The sequence below is a fragment of the Protomyctophum bolini genome (assembly GCF_963924005.1).
Source record: "Protomyctophum bolini genome assembly, chromosome: 23".
In the NCBI taxonomy this organism is placed as follows: Eukaryota; Metazoa; Chordata; class Actinopteri; order Myctophiformes; family Myctophidae; genus Protomyctophum; species Protomyctophum bolini.
In genome coordinates this window covers 14,030,925-14,056,343 of record NC_137884.1, presented here as the reverse complement: position 1 = coordinate 14,056,343, position 25,419 = coordinate 14,030,925, and the positions used below count along the sequence as shown (strand labels likewise).

The following is a 25,419-nucleotide window of genomic DNA, read 5'->3' as shown; positions in this document are numbered from 1 at the left end:
ATACGACTCATCTGAAGCACACAGAGGGTCCAAGTTCAATCAATCCACAGCCCAAATATGTATACTACTCATCTGAAGCACACAGAGGGTCCATGTTCAATCAATACACCGCCCAAATATGTATACTACTCATCTGAAGCACACAGAGGGTCCATGTTAAATCAATACACCGCCCAAATCTGTATACGACTCATCTGAAGCACACAGACTCAGAGGGTCCATGTTAAATGGTACATTTATATAGTGTCTTTATCCAAGGCGCTTTACATAGATCGGGCATTACATTCACCCATCGATTCAGTGTCCAGATCTGGCCGCTCTACCGGCCACTCCGCCCCTGAGCCACTGCCGTACTACGCTTGCTCTGCACTTCCTCTTGGACATTTCGATTGGACAACTCCACAAGACGGAGTTCAGAGGGGGTTGTTTGTAGGCATTTATCTGACACTCAATCCATCCTTGTGACTGGCAATGCAAAGTGCAAGATGACAAAGGTCAGCCAAAAAACAGGGTAAATGTTCAAGTAAATAGATCCACAACCATGTAGTGCTTCGGCCCGCGTGGCTGGCATAGCTGTCTAGGCCCCTAGGCTGCCTGACACCGTGTCGCGGGTTCGAGTCCCGATCCCGACGACCTTTGCTGCCCCCCCCCCCCCATCTCTCCCCATTTCCTGTCATACAACTGTAATCTATCAATAAACGCAAAAATGTCTTAAAAAATATGTAATACTTCAAAGTAACCAGGATGCCAGTAAACACCAAACTTAGCATCTGTCTAAACATGCTATGTATAAATAACATTCGTAGCATTCATGGACAAGCAAAGAGTATACGTCTTTCTAAATAACACTGCATATTTGAACAAGTAGCCAACATCTAGCTGCATTGTATGACTAACTGTGAAAATAGCCAATGAAGCCAATACAAGCTACAGTACATTAATTAATTATGTACTGTATTAATATCAATATGTATCGTCTATAACAAGGGTGCCCAAAAGATTGATCGCGATCTACCAGTAGATCACAAAGTGTGTGCAGGTAGATCACATGACATGGCCCCTAAAACATATGTAATATAAAAATATATAATTTGGCATCTGTCACTTAAGGTGACTCAAGAGTGTTGAGCACAAAGATCAGTAGCATTAGAAAGTTGCATACAAAAACTAAAACTATTTCCATTTCCCCCCCCCCTATATTTCCCATTCTAAGTGTGTTTGTCATGTTCTTTAAACTAATTTCAGCAATGAGATCAGATTTTTTGGTGGGTAGATCTTTTTGCGCTGGTCATTTTGAAAGTAGCTCTCGAGTCAAAAAAGTCTGGCACCCCTGGTCTATAACGACATGTCCAAAATAGGGACGCCAGGTTGAGAGGGTTTGAGAAGTGATACAATAAAGTGCTGTGCTGCAGGTGAGAGGAGGGCGGTCTGGGAATAAGGGGGTTATTTAAGCGGGGAGGTGGAATGGTGGCGCTGTACCTCTCCTCTCTGGGGGTCCTGGATGCGCGTGAAGCGCAGGTCGCTGATGCTCCAGCTGGTGTTGACGCTGTACACCTGCAGCTGGGAGAGCTCGAAGGAGGCGTTGAACGCCTTGGCACTGATCCGGATCACGATGGAGTTGATGGACAGAGAGATGCCCTCCACCACCTTCTCAGCAAAGCCGTACTCACTGGGCGCGGGAGAGCAGAGAGGGGGAGGGACGGCAAAGAGAGATAGAAGAGGAGATGAAGAGAGCGGAGGAGAAAGAGAGCGAGAGAGAGGAGGAGAGAGAGAGGAGCGGAGATAGTTAGAGCGGGGGAGAGAGAGAGGGGGGGGGTGAGAGGGTAGCGGAGAGAAAGAGAGGTAGACATGGGTAGGAACAGTCAGTTCTGTGGTCGGTGTTTGAACAACTCAGGGTATGTCGTACAGATAGAAATGGAATACGATTATAATTATGTAATGCATATAAGAGGGTAGATGACGAGACGAGAATTTATTGTCACATCACAGTTTAGTAGAAAGTGATGAAATTAGTTTTTGTGCATATAGTAGTTCCCGTCGTGTCATTTTCCCAAGAAAACAAAGACAGGGAAGAAGAGAGAAGTGGTGTGGGTTGGATAGACATTAGCGCATCAGCACCACGTAATGGCAAACGCCCCAGTTCCATTCTGGCTCCAGACTCACGCTGCGTGTCCCTCCAACCTCCAGCCTCAGTCTCGTGTCTCTACTGCCATTTCTAAACAATGCAGCAACTGTCCCAGGAAATACATGAATATTATGTTTTTGCGTTCAGCGTTTTGATCGAGGAAATCACTGCATACTGTCTGCATGGTCTCAAATAAAGCTAAAAGTAATAATAATAATAAACTTTATTTATAGAGCACTTTTGTGCATGTGCTTTAGATTTCATATAAAACACAGTACAGTAGAGTAAACCGTTGTACACATTGTGAACCACTTAAAGTTAGAAACAGGGTCTTTTTCCCTGGCTGATCTACAAGTTCACAACACAACACTTGTAGATATTGCTACTGCTATTTTTGCCAAATGCTGACCTATTATGGCATTCCCAGAATAGGGGGACGCCATCTACGTGGTTATGGGCATTGCATTATGCGTGTATAGAAGCATAAACATTGAACTCAGCTCACCTTTGTCCTGAGGCTGTTGCTATGGGAGACGGGCCGTTGGGTGCACGGGGCTCATCACAGGTGCTCATGTCCATCACCACTTTATCCAGAGTCTGATGGCCAGAGATCGAGAGACAGAGAGAGAGACACAGACACGTGAGATCAGCTTCACCGCCAACAATCTATGCCTTCTATAGGGTTATTGTTCTTTGAGACTTTCCGTTCCACAAAGCCTGCTCCGATATTTGTAGTTTGAAGAACATCATGAGCAGTGGCCTAAAGGTTAGATGATAGTTTGAAGAACATCATGAGCAGTGGCCTAAAGGTTAGATGATAGTTTGAAGAACATCATGAGCAGTGGCCTAAAGGTTAGATGAGCAACGAAAGGTTCGGTTCAAAACCCGGAACCGGCATGAAGAATCTGGTCATGGAAGTGATTGACCAACTCTCACAAGTCCTTTCAACAGCCACTGTTGAAGTGCCCTTGAGCAAGACATTTAACCCCCAAATGCTCCAGTTGAACTGCTCTGTGGCCACCGCACTCACCCAAAGAACGCCCCACACGCATGCTTTGCTGTGCAGGTTTGCGCACAAGGCTATTCAAGGTTGTCTTTATTTGTCTCCCTTGGGAGAAATTTGTCTTGGAGACAGTCACAGCTGCATACAAATAACAGACACGTTCACATACGAAAAGGAAAAAACACCATGAAACTCCCAACATACACAAAACAGAGATATTGCACACATTCCCTTGCAACTAGTCAATGAAGTGCTTTTGGCAATCCCTGAATCTCTGAGTCAGTAAAGTGTATTCGGCAATCTCTGATTGAGCATTTTGATTGACAGGGGAACAAAAGATCTTAAATCTATTATACACATACCGTGGAGTTCTATACGGTATGTGTATAATTGATTTAAACACTCTTTTGTTGCCCTGTCAATCGTCAAACCCGGCCAAACCGGAACGTAATGTAATGCGTAAACAATATATTTCTGAGAAAACACAGACATAACTTGTATGTCAACCTGTTCTCGTAAAACCTATGTCAACCTGTTCTCGAAACACGGCCAAAACCGAGACATGTGGTTACCCTACTGTAGATAACACTAGGTGCTCGATCATATAAATAGCAGCGGGACAGAGAGGGCTCTTCACCGAGGTGGCTGGCAAGATGGATCGGGTCGTTGAGCTTCTGCTGTTGTTCCCCAGTAGTCTATGCTCTGGTAAGTACGCCGACCTAGAGACTGGGGCCAGTTTAGCAGTCTGTTAACCAGACACCTACGACGACACCAACAACAATTACAACTCGTTTGCTGGTGTCTGTTGTTTACCGTGTGATGAAAAAGAAAAAGCCTTTACCACGTGACAGATTATGACGCGTAAGCTCATTGCTCTGTCCATTTGCAATAGATGCATTGTCAATTTCCAATGTTGACTGTGTTTGTTCTGTTTGTAAAAGCTGGGTTGTAACTTGCAAAACTGTCAAAGTGGGCCTTTTCTGTTCCTCGCCTGTATGCTTATTCTAATACATGCTTTTTTTCCTTTTGCATGCTGTACATGTTTGTTTTATACATGTACTTTTGACAGATTTACCGTTAATGAATTATTATTATATTATTTCAACAAACAAAGCTGTTAATGACACGATAAACCTGCAGAGAAATAAATGAACACTGGTCTTGACTCTTGAGTGATAGTGTGAGCAGTGTGTGTGTGTGTGTGTGTGTGTGTGTGTGTGTGTGTGTGCGCGCGTGCCTTACCAATGTGATGGGGTGTGTCTTGAGCTTCGTCCATGGTATCTGTCAACACAAACAAGGAGGGTTAATGAGTCTCTAGAGCACAAGACTTCCAGTTCCACTGCAGCCCCATTCATACCTCGTCGCGCAGCGGTGTCGCACGTTAAATAGTAGATCAACAAGCTCTCGACATGTCAGGGATGTATCGCCTTGTGACACCTAGGCTTAGTATAGGTCTGCTACTTTTTGGTGCACAATACCATCGTACAAAGGAGCATAAATTGGAAGTGAGACATTCCCATCTTCAGAAAACGGGTAAGTTGAATGTCTGTTGATGAAATTCCCAAATACAACTGAATGCAATTAAGGAGTGAATCCATCAAATAATCTGTTTAGTGATGCGTCATGATGTCAACATGTCTACCGGTATATGTGCAAGTTACGTTTGCTTTTGATCAATATTATAAAAAGGAAAAGTTGTGTTTTTGGCTGCTGCTGTAAATCTATTAAAAAAAATCAAAATGCTCAGGTTCAGAACTTCAGATACTTTACTACTTTATTTTACTCTAAATTAATCACAGATCAACTCGGAGGGAATTAAATCAAGTAAAAAGATGAAGTTGACTCAGAGTGACGTGGAACAGGAATCAATGGCAGTGTAACTGGCATCTGAAAGAAAACCGCACTCGCACACGCCATTAATCCGCCACAAACTGCCTCCAACTCAGGCCTTTGCCAAATTAAATAGCATTTACTCCCCCAAAAGGAGATTAAGGACTTATGTTAATTCTGTACGCCTTTCACTTTCAAGGCCTCGTTTCTCCAAAACGCTATACATTTCAATCAAGAACAGAAACATTCTCAGGGATTTGTGGAGGTTAATTGAATTAAAAAAACACAATGACTGACGAAAATAAATTATAATAGCAAGTAATAGAAACTTTAAAAAACAACAACTCTAGAACAAAGTGGGGACCCCCAGGGGTCCATGGGGGGGGGGGGGGTCTCTAGCAAGATGTGGAAGGATTTAAACACTTCGACTATTCGAAAATAGCCAATCTACAACTACAAGTTCACATCGTGATGCGATGCATTGTGAGCTTGTAAATCGGCTATTTTCAAAACAAAATACTGACAAATAATCTCTTGTGGGGGTCCCTCCCTGGACAAAACCTTTTCAAATGGGGGGTCTGTGGTCAACCGTCACTGCTCTAGAAGCATTGCAGGGGTTCTGGGACAACGTCACCTACTTCAATCTATTTAAATTATTTGTTTTTAAATCACTTCACAGTCTCTCTCCCTCCTACCTCTCTGACCTAATTGTGCCCTACGTCCCATCTAGAGCATTAAGGTCTGTGGACAAGCTGCTGCTGGTCGAGCTCACGACTAGTAAGAGGAGCAGGGGTGATCGTGCTTTTGCCGCTGCGGGCCCCAAACTCTGGAACATGCTGCCCCTCCATATTAGATCTGCCGAGGCAATTAGGGCTTTTAAATCCCTCCTCAAAACTCATCTGTTCTCCCTCGCCTTTAACTGCACCTGATTTACCTGACTGTATATTGATTTCCTGCTCTGTGCTATTGTATGCTCTGTTTTATATTTTATTGTCTCTTTTCATTGTTTTATATTGCTATGCTCTACTGTCTTGTTTTTACTCTGTTCAGCACTTTGGTCAGCTTTGGCTGTTGTAAAGGTGCTATACAAATAAAGTTTGATTTGATTCAATCGGTGCACACACGGAGAAGGGAAGCAAAGTCTAAAAGAGGTCAAAACTATTTTTTTTGTATGTAGAACAAGTTCATTGTTAGACCAACGCGCTGGGTCCGTGTGGCCTTCGGCAGGGTCATACAGCCACTCACAGGCCCTAGTCACACTGCTACACTCTTCACAAGACACCCCCCCCCCCCCCCTAAATGACTTGGTTATTATAGCCACTGCACTGCACCAAGCTTTTTTTTCTTACACATCGTGAGGATTCCTGACACGGCAATAAAGATAAGTTACAGCCAGACACTAACTCAACAGCAGCGCAAAGATCAATTGGCACATGGGGAATAAACAAACACTCACACACACGCGTCTCTCTCACTCTGCCACCAGACTTGTCAAACGACAGCAATAAAAGATGAGTACCGTTTCTTTTTATGAACATACACAGAATATGAACAGATTAATTCAGAGGGAAAAGAACGGTGAGAGAGAGAGGAAAAGAGAGGTGGAGTAGGAGAGTGAACCACCGTCCGCCGTCCGGGGCAACCGTACCAACATGGAGGAAAACACCACATCTACGGTTCACTGTTTCCAGGGTGTGGCAACGTGTGTTGATCTTTATTCTTGACAGAACATTTTGATCTCAGTTTTAGTCATAGTCTTCTGAATAGATTTCATTTAGCTCTGGTCACAATTTTAGTCATCTGGAATGTTTCATATTAGTCTAATTTTTGTCGACAGAATTTCAGAAGATTTTAGTCGACTAAATCAACACTGGAAGCGACTGCATGTGACACACCCAACTGATGACCAGCCACGTGGGCAGTCACCCAGCATCTTTGGCCCGTAACCAAACTTGTCATTTAGTTCCACTCAATCTCTTCTCCACTAGTCCCTCCCTATAACATTTTCGTCTAGTTTTATTTGTTGACAAAATTGTCAATATATTTAGTCTTTGGTCATCATCAGTGGGAAAAACGGTGGTCGATGTGTGTGTGTTACCCTAATAGCAGCCTTGTTGCAGCACACAGAGTGTATTGCCAGCCAGGTGGGCAAGTCTGTGTGTGTGTGTGTTACCCTGATTAAATATAGCAGTCTTGTTGCAGCAGACAGAGTTAATTGCCAGCCAGGTGGACAGGTCTGTGTGTGTATGTGTGTGTGTTACCCTGATAGCAGCCTTGTTGCAGCAGACAGAGTTAATTGCCAGCCAGGTGGGCATGTCTGTGTGTGTGTGTGTGTGTGTGTGTGTGTGTGTGTGTGTGTGTGTGTGTGTGTGTGTGTGTGTGTGTGTGTCAGGGGCGGAGCCAGGAACTCTTTATGAGTAAGGCAACGCCAATGCGAGGTAGGCAAAAGCAACAAAACAAGTGCGGGTGGTGCCGTAAGCTTTAGCAGTGTGGTTTAGGCGCCCTCGCGTCGAAAATAAAGTTTGCACTGGACAAACTTTTTTTCTTTCTCCGGTGCCTCTGCTGTCTCAAGAATCAAATGAAGAATGAGGTCGGGACATTGTGTGTGTGTACTGTGTGGTCTTGGCCTGTTTATAATATGTTGCGACGTGAAAACCGGTTCTGGGGGGGATGCATGCAGCAGAGGCACCTAGGCAGTAGACACCTAGCAGACACGTTTCAAAAGACCCAACACCTTCCAGACACGCAGGACACAGTGTATTCTCCTGTCTACACTGTCTGTCAGCCTTGAATAAGGCAAAATGCATAGCAAATAATACACAAAAAGTAAAAGCAAAAATATACGCCTACAGTAGATCCGCGCCTGGTGTGTGTGTGTGTGTGTGTGTGTGTGTGTGTGTGTGTGTGTGTGTGTGTGTGTGTGTGTGTGTGTGTTACCCTGATAGCAGCCTTGTTGCAGCAGACAGAGTTAATTGCCAGCCAGGTGGGCAGGTCCAGCAGACTCTGCAGAACCTCCTCGTCCAGCTCCAGGTTGGTGAGCTGACCTTCTCCCTTCAGAGTGCTCAGGTTGATCTTGTCTGGGGACAGGTTCTTAGCAAACCTACAAAATAAAAGCACACAGACAGGTTCTTAGCAAACCTACAAAGTAAAAGCACACAGACATTTGATTTGAACCTTATCGCTCGATTAACCGGTTAGTTGATAAGTTTAAGGCATTTTTTTATATCTGAGAATCCTAATTTTCCTCAATGTCTAAGAAAGAATACAATTACAAACGGCATATTACATTCCTCAAATATGTATTTGACCATTTGAGATACAGGGCCAGGCAATGGCATCTTTGTATGAGGAATACAATGATGTCTGTCATGCAAAAGCAGAGACGTTTCTCTGTGGCTACCAAGGTGGGGGGGGGGGGGGGGGGGGACAGTCTACAGCATTACATTCACAAACCGCCCAATAAAAGGAACCCCCCCCCCCTCATCTACACTGAGTGGAAGCAGCATCTAGCGTTGGAGTTTGGAAGTGTTCGTTGGAAATCAACAGTCCTGCGTATCGCCCGTTTCTAAATTGCACATAATGCAGGATGCAGCAGGACGTTGTGTTATTGAAAACGAGCGCTTCCAAACTCTGACAAAATAATCATCTGCACATAGTTTCTTGACAGAAAGTAGCTCATAACGTGTCTACTACACGCCAGATTTTTATGAAACAAAAACTCAGCAGAGAGACGATATATCAAGCTTTCCGTACAGGTGGTGAGTTTAACGTTGTTTAAATGCAACCAGATAGCACATTTCTGTTTGGATGTATGGGCTGTCATGGACAGAAAGTAGTTGTTTTCCACTTGCACTCGGTAGGTGTTCCCGCATAACTTCCGTGTACGATGATGTCACCCTAAGCCTCTACACTAAACTACATCAACATCTGGACCCTGAAGCCAACCCTGCGGAAGTCTCTAGATGGGTGCTACACCACAATGTTGCATGCAGTACTTAACTTCAGCGAGAGTGCACATGTTACCAATGAGATCCTGTGTGAGGGGAATACCAAGGGTGAGTGAGAAAATAGCAGCCAGGAAGGATGAGATTAATAGGACACTGTCAAAGACATCAAGAGCTGCCAGAGAAGCAAATTGGTGCTGTGGGAACCAACACAGAAGGCATCGGTCACGAGGACGTCCCACATTAACATATGAGGATCTTTTTACAATTTCTCACCGTTTTTAACCCTAACCCAATCGGCCGCTAGAATGTGCGCCTATAAAGACACCACGGTTGGCCCAGACCAGCCTAGCGGGCCGGCTCGGGCACCTATAGGCTGCTAATCCAGCCTGACAGCGTGCCGCGGGTTCGACTCTCCCTCCATTTCCTGTCGTGTCAACTTACTGTACACTATAAAGGCTATCAAACAGCAGGCTATCAAATAAAAAGGCAAAAGAAAGCCAAAAAAATATCTTAAGAAATAAGAAGACACCAGTGGTGCTTAAAGTGTAGTTTAAGCCATTATTCCCATTTGGGGTGAAAGTCCTCCAGCAATACTGTACTGCAGGGTAGAACGTTCTCTGTTGTATATTGTTATCAGTTTGAAAGCTTCTATAGAACGCTGAAAGTCAAGAGAAGAGGAAAAGTCAGAGAGGCCTCGATCTGAAGATTATATGGTACAACTGAGCATATTTGCAGCCTCTGAGTCATCCTGGACAACGTGTGCGTATGTGTGCGTACCGCTATGTGTGCATGAGTGAGAGTGCATGTGCCGTGTGGTTGTACATACACATCCAAGGACAAATTGCACTCGAGTGTCACACACTGCCTTAAGAGATAAGGTACAAGCCTGAGTTGTTTTGGCATTTTTATGCTTTAATTCAGATAGGTCGGTAGGTATAGAGAGAGACAGGACGAAAGCAAGGGTGGAGAGAGGGCAGACACAACAAGACAAAGAGGGGTCATTTTCGAAGATTCGAGGGGTTCTCAACGTTTTTGGCTGGGGACCCCCGGAAATGCTTTGGCCGTGTCTCGCGACTAACTCATACATGGGCAACTGGCGGGCGGCGGCCACGGAACACATGATTATTGATTTCAGTTGTTACTTACAATTCCAAACATGACCCACTTACTTGAGTCAATATTAGTAGATGACTCGTATTAAAATTGTATCGTTTTATGTACATTTATGTAAATACATTGTTTACTTCTCAGGATTCCAATTAAAAAATAGCAAAAGAAATTATCAGGATTCCAATTAAATAATAGTAAAAATAGAAGATCTATGAGCTTATAGATCGGCTATTAATGCTATGTTTGGGTGACATAGATAGAATGACGAAGTAGGGCATTCAAATTATTAAAATACAGAGATAAGATGTTTCTGGGCAACAGTAAATGCAATGTGGCCCTCTGGAGTGAGGGTGGACATATAGTGGCTCTCTGGAGTGAGTGTGGACATTATAGTGGCTCTCTGGAGTGAGTGTGGACATTATAGTGGCCCTATGGAGTGAGTGTGGACATTATAGTGGCCCTATGGAGTGAGTGTGGACATTATAGTGGCCCTCTGGAGTGAGTGTGGACATTATAGTGGCCCTCTGGAGTGAGTGTGGACATTATAGTGGCCCTCTGGAGTGAGTGTGGACATTATAGTGGCCCTATGGAGTGAGTGTGGACATATAGTGGCCCTCTGGAGTGAGTGTGGACATAAAAGTGGTGTTCTTCTTATACATTCTCTCTTTGCACTAACTTCTAAGTGTGTGAAATCAAAGTTGAATTAACCTGGTCCTCATTATGCTCATTATGCCCCTGAGCCCCCTCCAGGACCCCTGGGGCTGCGCGCCAGAACACACATGGAATTAATAAGAGTGTAAACAGACGAGTTTCAGTGTCAGTGGGAGATATCCGGCCTGTGACATCTGCATTGCAGCTCCCTCCATCCCAATTAGCCTAGTAGCCAAAAAGTGAACCCGGACATGTTGAGTACAGTTAGTTAGCATCCGGCAGTTTCTACATGCTGGGGACCCATACTAAACATTTCTAACATAAAACCTTGGTGTACTCAACATGTCCGGGTTCATAATGGGGCTCTATATATGGGCTGGCTACTAGACTAAATCCCAATCCCAATGCAATGTGTATTCTTTTTTATATAATTTTTTTGTAATCACCCGAAATCTTATATATCTTGATAACTTTTGGGAACAGTTTAATTGTATAAAAAATTCAGACCAGTCTGAAGAGAGTGGTGCAACAGCACCCCCTATTGGTACTCTAAACATAGGGACATATGTTAGGACATAGGGACATTGCTGTTCCTTGGAGTGGTGTGTGTGTGTGTGTGTGTGTGTGCGCGTGTGTGTGTGTGTGTGTGTGTGAGGCTGCGCAACAGTGAGACTTAACCAACCAAATCGTGCTCGGACACAGCCAGCCAGGACCCATAGCCGTCTATAGGAGTGGTTGCACGACTCAAAAGGACAGTGCGGTATTATCGGCCGTTACGTGATCCACTCAGTTCTATTTGTATTTTTTTTTTTGTTAATAGTTAGCAGAAGGTCCAGTGAACTATACATTGATTTACACAGGCTAGTCCAAAACAAATAGCTAAGTATTGATTTTACATTCTCTATAGCTGTCCAGACCAGAGCCAGGACATGTGGAAAGATGGAGGTTATGACATGTCACTATGACTCAAGCCACAGCCATAAGGACTTCCCAATCAGTGCCGGACTTACAGTACTAGGGCAGGGGCCCCTGGCCCCGGGCTAGACAAAATGTAAGGGCCCCCCTCAGCCGTGCGTTGCGCAAAAAGGGGAATTTTGGTTTAAAACATTACGGGTATTTAGTTTTAATATAAGTTTAATTTTGGGGTACCCAGCCAGCACCCCAAAAGAGAGAGACACAGACAGACAGACAGACAGACCGACCCTAGTCGCTGTGCATGGCAGGCTTTAGACTGGACCAGGCTTTCCACACAACACCGCAGGCAGAAGCTACAAGCTCACAAAGTGTCGATGATGTAGATCGGCTATTTGAAGCATTTTAAAATGTTTTTCAAAATACAAAAAAAAAGAAAAGGGGATAAGGCACGTACGAAAATAGGGCCCATAGTAGAATAGAATGACGTTTGGGTCGATCTATACTGGGGTTAATGTCCCCATCTGACCTTTAACATTGTGTTTGGTAAAGGTTACTCTGTGTTTGCTAAAGACACTCACTGATGGTGGCATTCTGTTGTTTGGAGTCAAGTAGGCAGTGTGCGTGTGTGTGTGTGTGTGTGTGTGTGTGTGTGTGTGTGTGTGTGTAAAAGTATGTCCTGCTCACTGCCCAAATCACTTTCTTGTAATGGCTAAATTGGTCTAGGTTGTCACGCACATACCCGGTATGTCATGCACGCATATATGGGGGACAAGGGGAGAGCAACGGACTTGAACTCATGCTTCCTTCATGCCTGAGTGTCCAAGTTGCTCCTTTACACCTGACAGGGGGGAGTTTCCCTGGTTGGACGTAGCGCATGGAAGGAACACGTTATTCCAACCAGTTCCTTTCCCCTCCATCAGGCTGGCCAGGGGGAGGTAGTTTAGAGACCAGAATTACTGCATGTTTTTTGTTACCCTAGGCTAGGGGACACAGGGAGAACATGCAAACTCTACACAGAAAGGCCCTTTCGCTAACCTCGCCTTGGGTATGGGCACTGATGACACGGAGGAGAGATCATGCCCCTAGCGCCTACAGTGTCCCCAGCGGGAATCGAACCCAGCACTACAGACTGTGACACCGTGCCGTATAGCTTTCTGTCACATGTCTGGTTCCAAACAGGATTGGATGGATCGTGGCTCGCATGGGAGTTCAGACAACTTCTTCCACAGTCAGACGCCCAGCCCATAACCTTCCTACACCTGTCCCTTCTTCCACAGTCAGACGCCCAGCCCATAACCTTCCTACACCTGTCCCTTCTTCCACAGTCAGACGCCCAGCCCATAACCTTCCTACACCTGTCCCTTCTTCCACAGTCAGACGCCCAGCCCATAACCTTCCTACACCTGTCCCTTCTTCCACAGTCAGACGCCCAGCCCATAACCTTCCTACACCTGTCCCTTCTTCCACAGTCAGACGCCCAGCCCATAACCTTCCTACACCTGTCCCTTCTTCCACAGTCAGACACCTAGCCCATAACCTTCCTACACCTGTCCCTTCTTCCACAGTCAGACGCCCAGCCCATAACCTTCCTACACCTGTCCCCAAATGTAGGTGTGCAGAGAGCGTCGCTCAACGGACGGCGGCTTTGCTGCCCTCGAAAAGGAACAAAATGTCTGTGCGCAACTTCTGCACATTCAACCTAAAGGTGCTTCGTTATGGAGGGCCTCAGAATCCAGGCGTAACGCAGCAGGTAACGTCCAAACGGTCACTTCCTGTGCTTTTCCACTCAACGGCACGTCATGCCGGCAGCGAGGCGATCCGTTTCTCCTTCTCTCGCTGTGTCAATTATTCAGTGGCGTGAAGCGTTTCCACAGCACAGGAGCAACGGCTTCACACACAGAGTGAATAGACAGGAGCAACAGAAACACACACACACACACACACATACTGTACAAACAAGTGTCTACAGGTACATCGGTATGGGAGTACAACGCACACACATGCGCACGCACGCACGCACCACTGTTCTCAGTTCAGTCATCATGGACAATGCCTGTATGTACAGCCCTGGTAGCAGTTAAATATTCATTGCAACCGACCGCTGATCAAATATCAACCAGCTAGTCTCTCTCTCTCTCTCTCTAAGAATACTCAATAATGATAATGATTGAGTTAAAAATGGCATGGCCTATCGGAATGCACTCGCACACACACACACACACACACACACACACAGTTCCAGTCTCCACAAGGAGAGTGGTCATCGCCAACAGGCTGGTGAGAGGTATGTAGTACAGTATGTGGTCTGTCTGTCCTGCATAATACAGAGACTCAGGTCATCAATCACATCCCACACAACACAAAACAACTGGGAGATTTAGGGAGAAGCACTGGCGAGAGGGAGGACGGAGAGAGGAGAGAGGGGGTGGGAGTTTATAGAGAAAATGAACCACGGGGTCTTGCAGACAGACACAGAGAGAGAGAGAGAGAGAGAGAGAGAGAGAGAGAGAGTTTTGTGGACATTCGTTGGGGACTTGGAAAGAATGCGGATCTTGAAAACTGAAAAGTTAGTTGCATTCTTGCAGTCTATGCCCATTGGAGCAAGCTTGCAGCACCAGCGCATTAAGTCTCATGACCCAAAACAGAAATTAAGATATTCACCCGAGACCCAAACTAGTGGAAATAGCAGATCTACAAGATTACAGGTCCTGCTCAGGTTGTTGCTCAGGTTGCTTCGCTTTTTGGGTTTGTGTTTTCGCCAATTATTTGGGGGCCCATCTGCAATATCCTTTGCAATAATATAAGTCACTCCACTGGTGCATTAACACCGGGAAAGCATCCGTGTGGCAACGTCGTATATATGTATACGTTGGCTAGTCAAAAATAGCAGATGTACAAGCTCACAGCGCGTCACTTCGTGCTGCACTGCGAGCTTGCACATCTGCTATTTTAGAATATTATTTCTATTAATCTTGAAAGTGTGAGAACTTCTGATTTAGAAGGCATTTGTAGAATGGGCCACAGGTCTTAATGGGCTAGACTAGAGCAGTGGTTCCCAGGTTTATTTGAGCTGTCTGGACCACTAGTGTGTTTTGGATAATCCTCAAGGACCACCCTGACCCCACTGACCCACACAATATGTAAATCGAGCATCGGCATCCAACACAATACTTCTATCTTCTATCTTTAATTAATATTGAACATTGCACACCGAAAATAGCAGATCTACAAGCTCACAAAGTGGTGTGTGCTTGTACGTCAGCTATTTTCGCCACACAACAAAGTATATTAAACCCGTAACAATCGTCATTCCATTTCAAGCTTTTCGTTCTCAATCTCTACACTACATCTCATAGTTCAAATGTTTTCTTAAACCTTTGTCCCAAGGACCATCTGTAATTGTGCAAGGGACCAATACTGGTCTATGCATGGACCACTGGTTGAGAAACAGTGCACTACAGAAACACAGTCTGACAAACGTTTTCCATAAAGGACAGTAGCTCTATTATTCCTAAATCGGACAAATGATGCACTCGACTCCATTAGCAAGACAAAGCAAATATGTCCACTTTCAGCAGCAAGCTAGGACAGCTAAAATGGACAAAGAATACCCATTTCAATACACTGTTTGGTTCAGTGTGGGCTGAACAGTCAAATTACTACGCTTTGAAACAAGAGTCGAACCTGCTCACTACTTTATCTTCAGCGCGATTATGTATAAGTAATCTAGTTTAGTCGATTTAATAGAATTGAATTATCCCAGTTAATCTTCCCTCACGAGTTTGTCGCCCTTTACGTTATTTCTCATTGCCAACAGCCCGCCACATTGTCTGGAGGCCCAGTGGGGCAGGCAGGACAGGTCAGGACACCAAACACAAATTAAATGGCGTACGAATATGCTGTCTCTACAGAATACATCACAGACTGAGACTATGTTCTCTCTGGCATGCAGGCCCAAGAAAAAAATCACACCCATGTGAAGTGAATGGTGCAACTCCATGTGGGTGTCCACGGAACTTCCAGACCCACAGGAACGCACCAAGGGTGCCGGCCCGGTTCCGGCGTGCCACCCCACGTCCGAAACGGACGAGAAATGACAGTTACCACCGTGTGGGGGTCCCTCTACTGTACTGTCACACCCAAAATCATATACAGTTAATGTGTGTGTATTAGGCTGCACAACAGTGACACTTGGTGATGAAAACCAACCAAACGCTATTTTCGTGCTCAGACACAGCCAGGGACACAGGGACCCAAGGACACAGCCAAAGACACAGTGGCGGAAAGTTCTTATAACGGCAGGGGGTTCAAGCAGCCACGCCCCCCCCCCCCCCCCCCGCCCAGCGGTGGAAAAAAAACGAGTTTTGTACTCATTTGTACTCTCTACCTGGCAGCAGAACAAAAGCCACCTTATTAGCATTTGAATGCGGCATCTTGTAACCCCTCGTAAAGGTATGTGACTACGTGCACGTGCATGACAACATGACCACTGGGGAGGGGAAATTTCAGTGGACAGTCAGTGGGTGCATAATTTACTGCAGTTCAGTACAGGGTTCAGTCGCGCCTTTGCCAAAATGCAGGGGGTTCAATCGCGCCTCTGAACCCACAGAGTTTCCGCCTCTGCAAAGACATACAAAGCTCCGTATAAGAGTGGTTGCACCACTCAAAAAGAATGTTCTGGGGTGCTCAGAAGTTCAAAACGAAGGTGCACCCTGTCTTGGTTAGTTGGTTGGGGACTCAAAAACAAATAAGGCTGGTGAAAAAGTTTAAAAGCCTTTATTGAGGTGGCTATTTCATCATTGAATTTAGTTACAAACTGTGACTGGGATAACCCATGTGTCAGAGTATGTAGAATCTTTGCCGGTCCAAATTGTAATCAGATTGTCTTTATCAAGTAAAAGAAAATTCTAATCAGATTTTTGCTAATCAGATTCAAACCACATTCCTAGGTGGTTTAAAATGTGATTTAAATACGGTTTCTCAGTCTGGACACTCAGACAAGGCAAATAGATCTAATCTATTGATGCTTAACACGTTTTTCCATTTTCAACCAGCAACAAGTACAGTATAAGTTAAGCGTTACTCATGCCTAAGTCACATATAGGAACCCAATTAACATTTAGGTCAAGGAAGTGTGATGCATGATATAAAATGTGACCACAGTCACCATAAATATAAAGAAATGTGATCGAACAAAACCTCAATCGAAGCATCCTTGTTTTCACACAAAACATTACTAGGAAAATATTAATAAGGTGTCTGCCTTTTAAATAAACTTAGATTCTACATTTTTCTCCAATTCTTTTTTCCCATGGTCACTGCCACCGCTACTTGGTCTGGGGAAACTACGGGGGTGCCTGGTAGCTGGAGCACCCTTGAAGAAAATAGGAACACAAAATAGCACCCCTGAGCTTCCCTCCCCCATTACTGAGGTTTTGTCACGTAGTCACACCTTTACGGGGGTGGTGGGATTGTTCTCAGAACAGGTATTCAAATGCTAATATGGTGGCTTTTGTTTTAAATAAGCGACCACCACAATTTCGAGTCACGTCATGAGAGAGTGAATCATGTCTTTGTTGTCAACTGAAATCGTACTACTGTGTTTATTAGCAAACTGTAAATAAAGTACCAAATGGAAAAAAAGAAAAAGCATGTTTTTATCCCGTTGCGGTGGGGGGGGGGGGGGGGCATCTTTGTAAAGTTAGTGTTAGTAAAAAGCAGGTAAAAGAGTAACGTTTGAGCAGACTAACATCACGTCACTTTCCCATTCAATGTAATAGAAGACCTGGCTGTTTACACCGCAGATATGTTGTCTCCGCCTGCAGGAAATACGTTCTCTGCGACCAGGGATTGATTGATTGACTGAAGTATTTATTAACAGTTTGCAGAATTACAGTACATTTCAAGCACAACGGGGACCCGTCTCTGAATGTGTCTATCTATACACGTTGTGTGCCAACGCCTTCTTTTTATTTTTGTTGAAACGCCAGGCCAAACCGAAGGCACCATGGATGACTTTAATAACCCCTGTATCTACTGTATGGAGGTTTTGATGAATTGAACAAGGCGGACCCTCTTGTAAACAAGTGTAATGCTTTATTGGGTCGTTTACTCACAGTTAACAGTCGTTGTATTGAGTTGTGCTTGAAATGTACTGTAATTCTGCAAAGTGCTAATAAATATTTCAATCAATGCAGGGCAAGAACTTTACTTTACCCCTGCATGCACCACCCGTTCACTAAAATTCTGTTTCATCATCCATATCAATGCTTGACTTCAACAACTTGCCAACCCTGACACACACCTACAGAAAACAGAAGATGCTGATTCATGCATTCACCATACACGCACACCTACAGGCAGCCAGTGAAAGGCAAGAATTCACATGCACACGCATGCACTCTTTTAAAACTGTAATTGTTTCCAGTCAGTTTTAACTTTGAGTACTAAAAAGGGCACTCTATTAGCTGGGAGATTGTCCTCTGTCTCTAGTTGAGCGAAGCGTTTTAGACTGACTGACTTGGAGTCTAACTGTACATTTATCCATCTTATCTTATCTAACACTAATTTGCACAGTCCATATCTCAAGGAAATACCTCAACATGTGCAGAACTAAACTGAAATATAGGCCAAATGTTCAAGGGATACAAGACTTCAGTCAGATTCACATAGCCAGTGTTTAACATACAGAAATCAGGTGCAAATGTTCAAAGTTAAAAATAAACCTATATCAAACTACGGGGGTTGGCAGGTTGGCTTTGACACAGAGAGGCCGCAGACCAGTGACTCAGTCAAAAGGTTGCTGGTTTGATCCCCGGCACAGATAGGAGAGTGGCTGGTATTACATCTAAGTGCCCACAGGCCACCAACAGTGCCTTTGAGCCAGGTGGGTGCGCCACTGTGAATGATTATCCCCTCTGATGTAATGCATAGGTAGACTGTAGAGGACTGTGTGTGTGTATGTATGTGTATCTTGTAAATTATTCCTGATGGAGTGATTCTTCTTCATCTACTGTACATGAAATGCTGACATCACCACCAGTAACAAAGGTAAGATTAAGAAGTAGGTATGGAGTCTCTTATTGTCTGTACTCGGTATCAGCCGGTAACACTGTCTGACTCGCCGCACCCAAGCCGTGCTACTCATATGCTGAGTTGGCGGTGCCCGGGATCGAACCCAGGAACTTGTGGCGACAGCTCTACCTACTGAGCTACCCGGACAAAGATTAGACAACTAAGCAAAACTTTATAAGTTAGTGGGATACGGAAATGGTAAATAACTGATGAAGAATGGTGCATTTATATAGTTATTATAGTGCCTTTATCCAAGCCGCCTTACATAGATCATTCACACTCCGATGACTGAGGAAACCATGCAAGGCACCAAGCTGCACATCAGAACCAATTAGGGGTTCAGAGTCTTGCTCAAGGACGCTTCGACACCAACTCTGGGGGAACCCGGGATCGAACTGGGAACCTCACGGTTCCCATCCGGCTGCTCTACAGACCACTCTACCCCCTGAGCCACTGCCGCCCCAGAAAGATGTGAACTAGGCCACGCCTGTGGTAGCGGCCGTGTCACCTCGTCAATAATGTCCTGGCTTATATTAACCCCCCCCTCAGCAGTCGCCGCATACCACCAGGGACGTAGTCGGCTTAATCGCTCTCAAGCCTTGAGCTCATTCCCAAAGCACGAGAAGATGGTGATAATCTTTCCTATGGAAAGGGTCCGGGTCCGGTCACTCGGTACCTTTTCCTATCAACCGCTTGGCTCAACACGTTTTATCAATCAGCCGTGCACGCTGCAAATTGCACACTGCCCGGCCTGCACCCTCGAGATGTCAGGCTGCCAACAGGGCTATAAATCCACTGGACTGCTGTGCCGTGGGTCTTGTGACATCAGATTCCAATTCATTCACACTTACTCTAATCTAGTCATTACACAGTTGGGAGGGTGGGGGTATTTCAAAGTTCAAGTCGGATCCAGTTATCCGTCACTTGCAACAGCCTGTTGGGAAGACTGCGGACTGGGGTGGGTTTGATAAACTCTCCAGTAGATTAAATAGAATGGCATTTTGAGCCACATAGTGTGTGTGTGCGTGCGTGAGTGTGTTTTATGCTTTTTTTTGTTCACATCATTTGCTTGTATGCAAATGCAAAGAATGTTATTTAGATAACATGTTGTTTAGACAGATGCAAGGTTTGATGTGGCCTGAAATCCTAGTTACTTTGCAGCACTAAATTGTTTTCTTTGCACTCCATTTACCCTATCGTTTGTAGACTATAGGGTTCATGCCAGTTTCTCTGAAGTTGTACTTTGTATTAAATCACTCTGGATAAGAACATCCTCTCAAATCTCCTAAATTGTCGTAAATGCTTGTGTCCGTGTGTGTGGCTGGGTAGCTGATTAAGTTATTCTAAAGCGAAAACCACACCACCTTGCAACATGCAACTGTTAACCACAATGGCAGTTGCAAGGAGTTGCATTGGTGCGGTTAACTTAAAACTGCAAGGAGTTGCAACTTCTTGCATTGGTGTAGCTTGGGGTTAACAGCAAAAATGTACTAATACTAAGGAATAGTGCTGCACGATTCTTGCTAAAATGTGAATCTCCATTTTCCTCCACATGAATTGCAATCATGATTCTCGCACGATTCAAAAAGATTCCATGAAAGTATTTATTGTCATGTCGCTGAACATTACTTCATTCAAAATGTGGCACCGACTACTGTGGCTTTAAACAGACAAGATCAAAAGGCTTGACTTAAACCTCTCTTAAAAGTCTCTCTCTTGTAGCAAAAACATAAGAATAACTCAAATGAATCGGACAGCCAACTATTGCTGCAAGAATCTTGCTCAAATGTAGGAATTGACATTGCGTAGGTGTCTGAATCTAGATCGCAATCTCTTTTTTTACGATTACCATAATTGTGCAGCACAGCATCATGCACTACCAAGGAAGTGGATCATAGTTCTTACTGGATCTTTACAGAGGCTCCCTGTCTGTCAAAGAATTGATTTCAACGTGTTGGTGGTTTATAAAGCATTGGTTTAGGGTCAAAATAATGTTTTGATCTTGTGCTACATCGCCATGCACCATCCAGTCATTTTTTCTATTTCCCGTTTATAAGGTCACAGGTGTTTCCTATCAGGGTAATTAGGCATTTACAATTAAGGAGATCAGTTTTTCCCGTCTATAAAGGTATAATAGGTGTATCCTATTAGGGTCCTAAATTGGAAATACTTCTACGCTATAGATCAGAAACACAATTTAGGGAGATGGGTGTTTCCTGTCTATAGGTGATTTAACTTATTTGTTTTTTTATAAAAGGTCCTTTTATAATGCGTTTCTTTTGCTATGTCCTATTGTCTCAATAATAAATGTTTTATGTAAATAACTTTCAATTGTCTTGTTGAAATGCGCTCAATACAAGAAAAGCATGGCCTGCCTAAAAACCTACTGTCTGCAAGAGTATGGAAACACCATGGGGTAACTTCTCTCTGTACCATGACGTCTGCGTCTCAGTGTGTGTGGTGTGTGCGACTGTGCGTGCGTGCGTGTGTGTAACAGGACCCCGAGCTGGCTGGCCATGGGCCAGGGTCCAGTCGATATTCGAGCCTGCAGGTAACAAGGAGAAACACACACCTCATTATCAACTCACCCATGGGGCTACCTGAGTCCATTCCACTGTCAAATACCTAATCCACGCATGCCCAGTAAAAGGTAAACAGCGCGCGCACGCATGTATTTTTAGACTAGTTTAATACGTGGTTTTAGTATCAGTTCATGATCTTTAACAACGGTCTGTAACAACAAAATTAATAGAATAATCCAAAATAAAGAAACCCAGATGATTATACTGACACAATAGGTTACATCCTCCTCCTGAAACACAAACAAAAAAGGCCCTATAAAATACAGTACTTTCAGCTCCATTGCAAACGGGGCAACTGAGTCATTGCAGACTGCTGAGTCAATGAACTGTAAAAGTCAAATGCGTTGTTGTGTCACACTCTGGCTTTTTTTCCGATGCGTGCCCCCAGACTCTTCCTCTGCCAACGGCTCACGTACAGATAGAACTCTCACAGCCAAGCTGTGTTGAAACAGACAACACGGCCTGCGGTTGTGTAAGCACACCGAACGGACTGCGTTCGTTTCAGTGACCTAGCCAACATTGGAAAGCAATGGCATCCCATAATATTGCTGTTGCCGCAGATGTCTTTGCTGTGAAAGCTAGTATTAAATAACAACTGGCTGCGTTTACATGGACAACATTCAGTCATTCCGAATGGATATATTCCGAACAGAACAGAGATTCATACCCAACCTGAATAAAAGCATTCCTCGTTCCTCATTTGTATACATGACCTTTAACGCATTTCATTCAAAATGCTACTACTACTACTAAAGGGCATGTGGACATGTCATGGGGACGGGTGCATACTTACTTAGTTTAGACTAGTCATTGGTTAGACATGGGTTAAGGTTAGGTTTAGGTGTGCTGCCCCGTGGGAGGTTAGGTTTAGGGTGAGGGTTTGAGATAGGTTGTAGTTGTAGGACTAATGACTGGTCTAACCAAAAACTGTCTAAATGCATGTATCCCGATTCCCAAACTCTCAGGAGCATTCGGAATAATGTTTATATGGTAAATGCATCCTGATTCAAACATACGTTACAATTCCACCCGTCAGCCAACTGAACAGAGCATCTAATTTTAATACAATGACAAATCCTAGTCAAAAGGAGCACGTTCTCTGATGTTGCCTTGGCATGCTGACATCAGCACTGATGTCGCCATGACATCGTCATCACTACGCTTGAACAGTGGGCATATGTCCGCCTCCTCGGTGGATGCAGTGGACCCAATCAGGTTGACGCAGACCAGATCACTTGACCAGCCGGCTATAGGACAGATGACATCATCACTACCATCGGACAATTTCCTGCTACTGTTGACACTATTGGTGCCGACGGCATGCATACTCACGTGCAGAGACGCTTGTGCCTACGCTTGTGCCTACTCACTCACACAAACAAGCCTGTGTTGTAGGACAATGAAGGACATGACACGTATAGGCTGTGTTTCTATGGCAGTGCAAAACTTGGCAGTGTCTCGTAGCATGAAGGACAAAGCGGTCTTAAACGTTGCAGTAGTTGTGCTACAAATGAATCTCTATTCATAGCCGGGCCAAGGGGCATCTTTTCACAAAGGACCCCTAAGAAACCCTCTCCACAGGATCAGTTGTGCACTTTGCTTGTTTTCGGCAGGCGCAGCACAACCCCATTTATCTGCCTATGTTACGGATGAACTTTTCACCCGTTACTGCACCTGTGACATGTAATATAATATGAGGTGTGTTCCTTCCTTGCTAGTGTTGCCAGCAAGTTTCAAAGGTTAGACATTGATCGTAGTGGCACCGCTATCACCATCCATGTGTCATTTCAAAATCCTCTCATGTCAGAACAAACTGTCCAAGGAAGGACTAAACACCATCAGTTCTAAGCGAGCAGCTGGTAGTATATCTGAAGAGGGAACGGCGGTTACGTGTTCCAAGATATCTAAATATTAAGCATTCCGGTATTAAGCATTCCGGACAAAAGTCCCCGGGGAGACAAGACACATCAGTGGGGGAATGAATGATGCATGTAAAGTGGGTAGAGAGCGGTATGTGCTGTCCATCACACCACCAGTAGAAATACTAAGCAGTAAGCACATATCAATAAATCAAGGTGTGAGGAGGTAGGTTGACGGAGAGAATGCTATTCTGGTCGCCTTCTATAATATATAACACTTGCCAGAGGTGGTAGACACAGACAGGTAGCCACATGCAGGAGGAGAGGCAGGTGCGCAGGGGGTTATGTTGGAAGTCCTGCACACTATCTTAAAAAGTGAATAATCACTTTGGGACAAGTTTGTATGAGCATCTGGCGATAATGAAGCAGCCCTTATCCCATAATAAATATTGCAATAAGTTAATTTACACTACTCTAAATTATATTTAGAATGAAGTAGGTTTTGCAAAGTGAAGCAGAAGAAGCAGCTGAGATTGTAGTTTGAAATCATTTTTATTCAAACACTAGACTTGTTCAACCTGTTTCCTTCCAGCAGCCCCCTGGTTGGCTAGTTCAAGTTGTGTGAGTATAGTGAACTAAATGAAAACACAGATGATGTTTCTATATTCGGACAGTCAAAGTATAATTGCTTCTCTTCTTAACGCAGCTACGTAAGCTAACGCTATGTACGTGCCTGTCGTTTAATAATGTAACATAATACTTACATCGGTAATAGACCGGTAATAGAATAACATTGCATTATTAATTTGAATATTTATTCTTTCAGATCATCATCATCAAGGTACATGGCTAATGGCTTCCATTTGCAGAACCTGTCACAACAATCCAAACTGAAGTTCACAGCAATTATTGATGTGTATTACTACACTTCAAAACTATATCGTGTTTTCAGTTTAATTCGGTCGCGACACTATTAGTCTATTTAGACCTACAGGGTTCGGGTTATAACGTGAATTGTGTTATTATCTTCATGGTACCACCACGATATAGATTTGACTTGAAGCAAGGGCGATGTTTTATAGATTTATCGTTTTCCGTTACCCTCACCCCCCATATCTGTGTTCACAGAACTGACCTGGAGAGATGCTTCAAGATCTGTTTCTTGATCAGTCCAGCCATGGTGGATCCAATAGAACCGCCGGTGTCCCAGCTGGCTAGCTTTAAATAAATAAAAACTAGCCTGCTTGCTAGCTCGAGGTTGACTCAGTTCAAATCCCTGCTGCTGCTGTGCCAGACGCTCGTCATTTTGAATGGTGTGTGGTGGTGGAATGGCTCCTTCCTTTCCTTCCCCTCAAAAGACACAAAGTAAAGAATAACAATGTCATTCCAGGCCTCCGGTTGTATGCTAGCACACTGACTGACTAGCTAGGCTAGCCCCAGACAGACGTGAAGCTGCACTGTGAGGAGGAGGCCAGCAGCATCACGACTACATCCACCTTCAGACTGACTCAACTGTGGAGATAGCGACGACGCAGCAACAACAACACACGGACTACAGCACCGCCGCCACCTGGAGAACTCCACCACCCCATAGCCCGGAGGGACGGTCCGTGCTGCGTGATTGGTTAGTTCAGTTGGTTGCCACGGTGACACGGCTCGTAGTCTGTTAGAGCGGACACGGATATGGTTTGTGTGCAGATCGTGTCGTCTTGCCAAATTATTGGATACAGTAGGGCGGGCCGGGCTCTAGACCGGATCTGAGCACCGAGCAGTAAATGGACACAACAGGCTATGTTATCCAGATCTGTCTCGGATTTTGACCACCAGGCAGGCAGCGATTGTTTGTTTGTTTGTTTGTTTGATTGATTGATTGATTGATTGATTGATTGATTGATTTATTTATTGATTGATGGATGGATGATTTTATTCAATTATTTAACATCTCTGTGTGATTGCAATTTGCAATGCATGCACTGCCCAGACCCCACGTAAACATTTTAACATACCGGTAGATGTACGTTCCTCCTGTGTTCTGGTGGATTTGGGGATCTTTGATGCCAAATCCAGAAGAAAGAAACAATACAGGGATCATGCAGGAGATATGGAAACTCCTGCAGGAACCAACAACAACAGTGTTGGCAGTCCTGACACACACACACAAACACGTACGCACGTCGCACACGCACACACGCGCACACACACACACACACACACACACACGCACGCACGTTGCTAGACAACCAGGAACAGCGTCACTGTCCCTCTGGGCCATGGGAATGCAGCGTCTTGATAAGAGGGGCTTAAAATGACAAGTCATGATTTC

The 25,419-nt window shown here is 44.6% G+C and overlaps 1 protein-coding gene across 1 annotated transcript in view; it reads right to left on the bottom strand.

The window, feature by feature from the left end:
• The window catches only part of bltp3b (bridge-like lipid transfer protein family member 3B), a 59,775-nt gene extending 35,177 nt beyond the window's left edge, over positions 1 to 24,598 (bottom strand). The window contains exons 1-5 of the mRNA XM_080757038.1: positions 24,232 to 24,598; positions 7,896 to 8,058; positions 4,371 to 4,409; positions 2,631 to 2,722; positions 1,480 to 1,669 (exon numbers count right to left, since the gene is read on the bottom strand). Of these exons, the coding sequence (XP_080613164.1) occupies positions 1,480 to 1,669; positions 2,631 to 2,722; positions 4,371 to 4,409; positions 7,896 to 8,058; positions 24,232 to 24,275 (528 nt within the window). The 5' untranslated portion in view covers positions 24,276 to 24,598. The remainder of the gene's footprint in view (positions 1 to 1,479; positions 1,670 to 2,630; positions 2,723 to 4,370; positions 4,410 to 7,895; positions 8,059 to 24,231) is intronic.
• Positions 24,599 to 25,419: the final 821 nt, after the last annotated feature.